We start from the raw sequence: 8,459 nt of genomic DNA on the forward strand, positions 1-8,459 counted from the left end.
CAGTCTAATCTTGATAGTAGGACACCTGAAAACAATTCAGTTGCTCTCGACGGAGGTACAGTTTAATAGTTTATAGCTCAGGAGTCCTTCTTTGGTTCGTCACGCAACGATTAGCGTCGTGTCACTGCCGGAGTGAAGCGTAACCTGACGGCCTAACAAAGTGCTGTGAAAGAGACTAACCCACGGGAAAATTTGCTCAAGAATAGAATTGGTGCAGTGGAATTTTGCAGTATACGGTTGGCGTAGATGAAAGCATTGAAGCGTTAGTGAATAAGGTTAACGTTTCTTGATAATTCCCTTAATTGTGTGGACAATTTGATCCACTTCTGGGTTAGCCTTGAACTCCAGTGTCCCACTCACGTGGAAGATTCTTTTGGGTACACGATCATCCAGCCATTGATCAGGGGCGCGTACCTGCCTTTGAGAGACCTATGAAAGGGGGACCTGGTGCCGAAACGAGGTTGCATTGTCTTACTTATATTCAGGTCATATTACAAAAGCACGTGATCTAAGATTATGCAGTGAGTCACGCTTACTCATCGCTGAGACATTTTTGGAGAAATTCTATAGAACCAACCCACAAGAAAAGTAAGTTACTATAGCTTTGTTTAGAGCAAAGGGTTAATGCGTGTGGTATATGTATTTGGCAGTTGTTGTCAGTGGTAGTTGCTTCTCACCGATGCGTTACTCCGAGCTGTTGTCATTAAAATCTGACACGCATTAGAGGTACATAAATGATGAAAAATAGTTTAAGATAAATTTGGCAAATGATGCGAAGGCAGACGCGACTACGCGATCTAAATTCTCTGATTTCTCTTGGGGTGAAGCAAAACTTAACGAAAACTTAATTTTCCAGATAAAAATTAATTAAAAGAAACAAACAGCAACAAATCCTCGCTACCAAATCAAGATCGAGGGTCATATGACACGACTCTGGGTGCCAGATGTAATTTCTGTCACTTCGCTGGAGAACTTTTAAAACGCAGCTTTTTTTCCAAAGTTAGACCTACCGCGGTCCAACTAATATATCACGAGAACAGGAATTTGAAAACGCCGGCTGTGCGTTTTAGTCACGGTGAACGGAAAGCATTTTGAAAACGGATCTTTTCGAAAACGATGACCTCACGACAATCATGTGACTTCCCCGCTGGAGTTTTCCTCAAACACAACATGATCTAAAATGACCGGCGATTGTTGCGTTTTCAAATTCCTCCAGCGTCGTGTTGCGAACAAACCGCAGATCTTAATTTGTTATAGGCCATTTAAACAGAAAAGATAATTTTTATCGGACAATTTTTTTTACTGAAATCAAATAAAGCTGTGCAAACAAAAAAATTAAAATCTTGAGTTTTATTACTTGACTGAACCTCTCGTAATTTTTCATGTTCAAAATGTTACACTGCAGATGAGTTTGATCTTTAATTAATGGCATCATCTTTTTAATTTCTGTTTTTCATGACTGCTAGCCATACCGTTCTTTGTTCAAGTGTATTACGTATACCTTGACGCGATACCTGTTTATTCACAGGTTTTTCAGTTACATCTTCTTCGTAAGCAGTGTGACAAAGTACCATGACTTCTCTGAGCTGCTTCGCCGTACTTTTATGCGTGGCAATAAGCCATTTATCCACTCCTGTGTCATCCCAAGATCATTATCCGCCGGGTTGGTGGGACGCTCCGAGCTCCTTAGATGACTTCCCTGTGGAACAGATAGATAACAAAACCATGATAATCGTCAATCCCTGGGATTATCTACAGAGAATGGGAATTTTCAAGTTAATGGTGCAGACTACCCAGGGGTATTTCAAATCCTGGGGATATAATAACACTGGGAACCTCCTCTGGGGGCTGCCGCTCCAGTTCGGATGGCAAATGACTTCTGGTCGACTCCGCGATATGGCTGAAACCCAGGGATGCAACGCCAAGAGCCACTGTGTGTCGCCAAACAGTTGGTGGGCTGATATGAATTACTACCTCTCTGTCCTACCGTTCCTCGGGGCTTTAAATGCTGGTATATTCTCTCCTCTGGAGTATCCTATGTACATTACCCCACCGGTTAATGTGAGCGACAAAGTCAAACAGAAGTTCTGTACCAGTATTCCAGAATGTTCGATGAATCACCCCGAGGTTATTCGCGACTGGACCGAGTTCTTCGAGCGAGTTGATTCTTTTCAGCATTCGTCCTCGCGCTTTGATCCTGATAAAGATGTTATAGTAGCATTGCTGTGGAAAGCACACACAACATCAATACTAAGAGGTGAGTAAAGTTCACAAAGCGTTGAGGGCGCGGTGGCCTCATGGTTAGTGGTCTCGTCTCCGGATCGCCTGACCGGAAACTTTGTGCTGTGTTCTTGGGCGAGGCACTTTACTCTCACAGTGCCTCTCTCTGCCCAGGTGTATAAATGGGTACTCGCGAATTTAATGCTGGGGGTAAACCTGCGATGGACTAGCATCCCGTCCACGGGGGAGTAGAAATATTGACTTAGTCACTTCATGCTACAGAAACTGAGGATAAGCTCTGTCCTGATGGGCCACTTGGCTCGTATGCAGACTTTAATGCTCACAAAGCGACGCTGAAACAAATTTAACTAACTGCAATCGCCTGCAGTAGCGGGTTCATCTGTAAATGTCAAGATTACAATAAAACATCCCTTTATTTTGTTATTTTAAGGCGGAAGTATAGCGAAATAGCGGCCTACTCTGAGTCCTAACGTCGCCATTGGAGTTAATTTCAGGTGTTAAAATGGGCGATTTTTCCATCGGACATTTAGCGTTTTAAGAACCCAGAACAAGCCTACTGAATTCGTACGCTTTTTCTGGGGAGAAACATAAGACATTTTCAGTTGTTTGTTTGTTTGTTTGTTTGTTTGTTGCGCAAGGCGTCTAATTCAGTCGCAGAATGACATGGATGTGATCGGGTCGACAAGATATAGAGAACAGGTTGAAATCTCTTTGTATGAAGCCTAAGCATTACTACAAAAAACTACCAAGTAAACGCTGGTAAAATTTCACTTTCTTAGTTGATGTAATCTTTTCGTTCTTTCTTTTTTTTTCAGCACAACCTCTTTTCACCCAGGAGGTCAACCTATTATCATTGCCTGAAAGGAAGTTCGGGGTGGGCTGGGCCCTACTTGTAGAATTTATCGCAGCTACACACTTTCAAACAAATCTCAATAACACCGCTGAACAGCAGATAGCGTTACCGCCCAGAATCTTGAAAAGCGATGACAGAGTTCCTTTTATCCCAGATTTCACTCAAGCACAAAATCGTGCTCTATTGGCGATCAATTTTTTTCACAGTACAGATTTCGACACAGAGGGGCTGTTGCTGAAGTTCTGGCGTAGAGCTATGTGCTCTCCAAAGGGGCGCGCTATTGGCAGGGACCTCCTGGAGAACCTCATAGACAATCCTTGGATCATTCCCAAAAAGCTCTTTAAACTCCTTTGGGGCTTGCTGATATACCCCTGCTAAACCCCGCTAGGGCCCTCGCCAGGTATAAGATTTTGGTCCCACTGCTGACACTGTTGACTGTCTCTCAAAAGGAGTGCTAATGATGGAAGAATGAGATAGTGAACCTCAAAGTGGTGTTTTCAATGCTTAGCTGATCTGGAGTTTTAAACAGGCTTCTTCCTCTCTCTGTCACGCAACGCCCGTACCGTAGGCTTTGGAGCACAGCGAACGAGTGTGCTGTGCTACCACTGTAAGACGTTTTAAACGCGTTTATCCGATCTCTTTTCAAAAGCAAAATATGCAAAAGTTACTAGAAGGAGCTAGATGGTCTGCAAATGCCTAATACGCCTTGTGTTGTGTTCTTAAGCGGTGGGGGGGGGGGGGGGGAGGAGGGGCAGTAACTTGTGATGAGCTAACATCTCTTTCAGGGGGGATTAGCATCACGCCTAGATTAAGACCACAACCACTCAAATCACATTTTTTAAAACACAGAGCATCATACTAACAACCCCGTTTTGAGGCAAAACTACTCTTGGGTATATTCTAGCTCATTCTGACACTAACGTAAAAATGACACTACCGGAGCGATAATAACAATGTAGGGAACAATAGAAGTCTATATCAGGATATCAGACTGCAGTTGTGATCTATTCCAGAAACCTTGATTCAGCTCGGCAGTGACCCATATTGACCCGTTTTACTGGACACTGCAACCCTGCTCATCCTCATCCTATTTTTTTTTTTAATTTTGCTTTTTTTTTATCTGATTAGAGAAACTTTTTTCCGATTCATAGCTCCTAGACGAGAATTTCTAGTCTCTCTTTGCAAAAGTCTGCTGGGGAACTCTGAATACTTGCGAGACGATGTGGCGAGCTGAGGTCTGCGATCAGCTACAGTAACCGCCGGTCTGTTGTCAAACAGAACGTACTGACTAAAGATGGCGTGTAGGTCTGGTGTGAGCGTTCGAGCCACTGCAGGAATACTACTCTGTCTGCTGCTATAGGCAGAGGAAGCGCTAGTGACGCGTGTGTTTTCCAGCTGGTTATCAGCGTCAAGCTCGGGGTGAGAAGGAGTCCACATCTTCGCCAGTCCGATCTTTCGAGTCACCGCGGGTTCACTGCGAGTTGTCAGTCGCGAAATGGCTCGCGCATCCACGCGCGGAGAAGTAGACACCTTACTGGCGTGACCCAGTTCTAGCGAGGTCTTTGGACGAATTCGATCCTCCATCTTCTGAGCGTTCTTTTCGATTTTCTCTTTGTCCAAGTTTCTTTTCGTTTTCTTCGCCCATTCTTTGTCGCTTAAGAAAAACTCCGTGTCTCGAACACAGTCTGAAGCGTTGGCCTCTGTTTTAAGAATTGTAGCGCATTCGCCATTAGCCATTTTGGCAGCTAATAAATAAGCCGAGAAGCCTTTCTTGTTTCTCAGGTCCACACTGAGCCTGTATTTAAGCAACACATGCAATATTTCACGCAGAGTAGGTACATTGCCTGACATGGCGGCATACATAAGTGGAGTATTGCCTTCTTTATCAGCCTTGTTGACGTCACAGTCATCATCTATTAGTAGTTTAACAAGCTTACAATGGCCATGCTGGCAAGCATAAGACAAGGCTGTCCTTCCCTGGTGATCCACACACCCCACGCCGGCGCCGCGGCTTAACAAGAGTCGAGCAATCCGCGTAGCTAAGGTGTCTTTGGATGCGCAAGCAGCCATCATAAGCGGAGTACGACCTTGGTCATCGACTATTTTTGGATTAACACCAATATCCAACAACAGACGAATCTGGTGAAGCCTTCCTGAGCACACGGCTTGGTGAAGACAAGACAAAGACATCGTTCATAAAAACATCGACAAAAGGTGTAATCAAGAATGATCAAATGTAAGATGATGTCTCTAAGAATCTCCTGACGACAATCGCATTTTCTGATCCTTTTCCCCCCACTTGTCCGTTAAAGACGTCCTTGTGTCGGACAAAGCCAGAACCTAACGGTGGCTCAAGGTGAAAATTTCATTCCTTGACTAAAATATCACTAGGAGTCAATAAGCGAAATCTTTGTTTTCAATGGCAACAGACAGTTTATAATGATATGGTATTGACCTCATACACAAGTCATTCAGACTCCCCTGGGAACAAAAGCCACTCAATAATCACAGTCTAATTACCCTTCTGCTGAATGGAATAACAAACAACGATTTCAAAAGCCTTGGATTAGGTTAGCTTTGTGCTCAGCCAAGTACGAAGTTGCGCATCATGGCACCAAATGAAATTACATATAAACACTGGCAGTGTGTTGTTCGTTCTTCTAAACTTTTATTCACAAAAGTTAACAAACCAAGCCTCAGTCCAATGTCACATTAATGTCTTATGGAGGAGGTATATTGATATTGCTCTTGAGAAACAAATGAACCGAAGTGAAGACAGAGCCATTATCATGGTTATAAACAGAACAGGATCGAGCCCAGACATGAATTAAGCCACGTTTGACTGGGCAAGGTATTATTTATCGACCTTTGTGACGGTAATTCTTTTCTTCCATTTCGAAGTCAGTCAAGGTTAACATGTAAAAACGAAGTAACACTCGGACTTCTCGGTCTAGTGTGTAACTTCACGTGAAACGCCGATTAGGTAAATAACAACCGCACACTTGACATTCGAAATAGAACGAATTTTTCTCAATTTAATATTGATCTCGAATTCATTTTTAAACAAAGAAATTAAAGCGAGCAAAGTAAACAAAGTTCAGTTATCTCTGTAAATACAAGTCATTGTTGATTTAAGCCGCACGATATTGGCAAACCCTACTTTTTCCGTGTGGCGCCAATATTTCCATGAACAAGAGCGTCCTGGTGGTCAATAAGTGATTTATCACATGGCTAAATGGCGCAAGGATAGAATCAACCAAATGGTGCCCATTACAGTTTACATCAAATCCCGGAATAAAATCCCACTTATTGTTACTTGAACAGAGAGAAGTTAGGAGAGCATTGAAAAACGCATGCGCAAAAAAGGCATTCACCCATCTCCATTTCCTCCCTCTTTCCCTCTCAAATTCCATCTGTGGCGACTTAGTTTAGTCTTGCACTCCTTCTAACCTCCCTTCCCCCATCCATGCCTCCTTCTCCCCCCCCCCCCCCCACATCCTTTCCTCCTCCCCTCTCTCTTTCCATTCATCCCTCCTTGCCTCCACTTTTAAAAGTGGGAGTTTGATTTATTTGTGTACTTTTTCACGGCTTTATTCATGTCTTCCGCCGTTTCTTCGATTAACAGGTGGACGGAGCAGGAGGATAGAGGGGCGAGTTTTCACAGTTAATGCTTTTTACGTTCCGATTTAACGTTGCCCACCCAGAAATGACAACACGTATCTCGTGTCAAAATGATATTTTATTTAGGAACATTAAAAGTTCAAAATACCATGGCAAAAGTACCGTCCTCTAGACTTCATTGGCTTATTTCCATTTGTTGGTGTAACTGATTTCTTGCTTCTGAAATAGAAAAAAAAAATGCAACATGGAAGTTACGAAGGGTACAAATAGCACCACTCGGTGAACAGTGCTTTGGTAGCTAGTAGCAAATCAGCTTACCGTTCCACTTTCTCCTTAAAGTAAATATCTTAATTGACCACTCTCCCGATGGGGCTTTTCAGGGCCTATGAAACCAAATGATGAAAAAAATAATGCAACTTCGCGTTCTCTCATATAAATTGCTTCCACCCATCCCAATTTCAACAGGAAAATTCATGAGGACAAGGTTGGGTCTTCTTACGGACGGCGGTCGTCACGCAACTCTAGTTAAACCATTGCGTGATGACTCAAATTAACAGCGTGACGCAAAGGTTCCCGACTCCAAGTCATTTCAATCTTCAAAATTAATTAATGAATTAATTAAGCTGGTAGGAGTCAATGAGGTCTTGGTTAGGGCTTCAATTTCATGCGGGTGTTGGATCTTATAGCCATTAACTCTGACCCATGGTAGCCCAGTGTATATAGACCCCAAGGTCTGGCCATTTTTCTTCGTGTTCCCCTTCAGAGAACAGTGCCATTGGCAACGATTATTCTTGGACATAAGATGGCTAGAAGGAGACTATACATTCAGGAATAGGACTATAGTATAACTTGATGTTAGGTGAGCGGTGAGCAGGGTCATTTTTACCTCAGCACTCCCCCCTCCCCCCCCCCCTTTCAATCCTCTATCGTTCTTACCACTATGAATGCTGTAGTCATTGGTATGTACTTTATGTATGTACTTCAGCATGTGACCTACTTTCCAGGTGTCTCTATTTTATTCAATTGTGCGGTCATTCTCTTCAGGATAAGTAACAGTTTGTCAAAACCGTGCCAACTACATGAATTAGAGTTAAACCTGGGAAAAAGTCGTACAAAAGCACAAGCAAAAGTTCTGGAAAATGTCAATTAAAAAATTCTGTCCAGGGGTTCAGAGACACCTTAAATTTCGAAAATTTAAGGTGGCTCTGAACCCACTCAACAGGCATCTTCTCATGCTTATTACAATTCTATAATTAAAAAAATTAGGATCCCCAATCTTGTTTTTGAGATATAAGCACTTAAAGCTAAAATTAAGGGTGTTTTTAACAGGTTCTGCTGTTGCTATGGTAACCAATTTTGCCATGAAGATTTTACCAAGGGCTAGGCATTTATTTTATACCAATTTTGTAGCATCACTTGATAAACAGAGGTAGTATTCATCTGTCAAAGAATTGCTGTTGGTTAAGTCCTAGAAATTATTGTCAGCCTCGTAAGTGTTTTCATGAGTAGGGAGAAATTACACATTACTGCTGTCACTGCCCCCCGCTTCAGCTGTTCTAATAAAAAACTCTATTTTCTTTTTTGTGCAAAATTTCTAGAGTTTTGTGCTAGAAGATGGTGTTTGATTAATTGATGCATCCCAGGAAGCACAAATCTGACATCAGTGGTAATATTAGGGTGGGGAGTTTGAAACCATATGTGAGGGAAAGCAGGTATTCAAGGGCGATTCTTGTTCTTTTCCACA

The 8,459-nt window shown here is 42.6% G+C and overlaps 2 protein-coding genes across 2 annotated transcripts; one reads left to right on the forward strand and one right to left on the reverse strand.

The window, feature by feature from the left end:
- The first annotated feature begins 30 nt into the window (after nucleotides 1–30).
- LOC145467529 (protein LEG1 homolog) lies at nucleotides 31–3,818 on the forward strand. The gene is made up of 3 exons (XM_081451079.1): nucleotides 31–588; nucleotides 1,529–2,257; nucleotides 3,057–3,818. Exons 2-3 carry the CDS (start codon nucleotides 1,573–1,575, stop codon nucleotides 3,470–3,472), a joined length of 1,101 nt encoding a protein of 366 aa, XP_081307205.1. The 5' UTR covers nucleotides 31–588; nucleotides 1,529–1,572; the 3' UTR covers nucleotides 3,473–3,818.
- Nucleotides 3,819–3,836: 18 nt separating this feature from the next.
- LOC145467530 (uncharacterized) lies at nucleotides 3,837–5,731 on the reverse strand. Its single transcript, XM_081451080.1, has one exon. It carries the CDS (start codon nucleotides 5,282–5,284, stop codon nucleotides 4,211–4,213), a length of 1,074 nt encoding a protein of 357 aa, XP_081307206.1. The 5' UTR covers nucleotides 5,285–5,731; the 3' UTR covers nucleotides 3,837–4,210.
- Between the last annotated feature and the right edge of the window lie 2,728 nt (nucleotides 5,732–8,459).

Source organism: Orbicella franksi, chromosome 14 (genome assembly GCF_964199315.1).
Source record: "Orbicella franksi chromosome 14, jaOrbFran1.1, whole genome shotgun sequence".
Taxonomy (NCBI): Eukaryota; Metazoa; Cnidaria; class Anthozoa; order Scleractinia; family Merulinidae; genus Orbicella; species Orbicella franksi.

Coding starts and splice junctions, on each gene's coding strand:
- LOC145467529 (XM_081451079.1), top strand. CDS start 1,573: ATGACTTCTCTGAGCTGCTTCGCCGTACTTTTATGCGTGGCAATAAGC. Junction 2,258..3,056: donor CACAACATCAATACTAAGAG/GTGAGTAAAGTT, acceptor TTTTTTTTTCAG/CACAACCTCTTTTCACCCAG.
- LOC145467530 (XM_081451080.1), bottom strand. CDS start 5,284: ATGTCTTTGTCTTGTCTTCACCAAGCCGTGTGCTCAGGAAGGCTTCAC.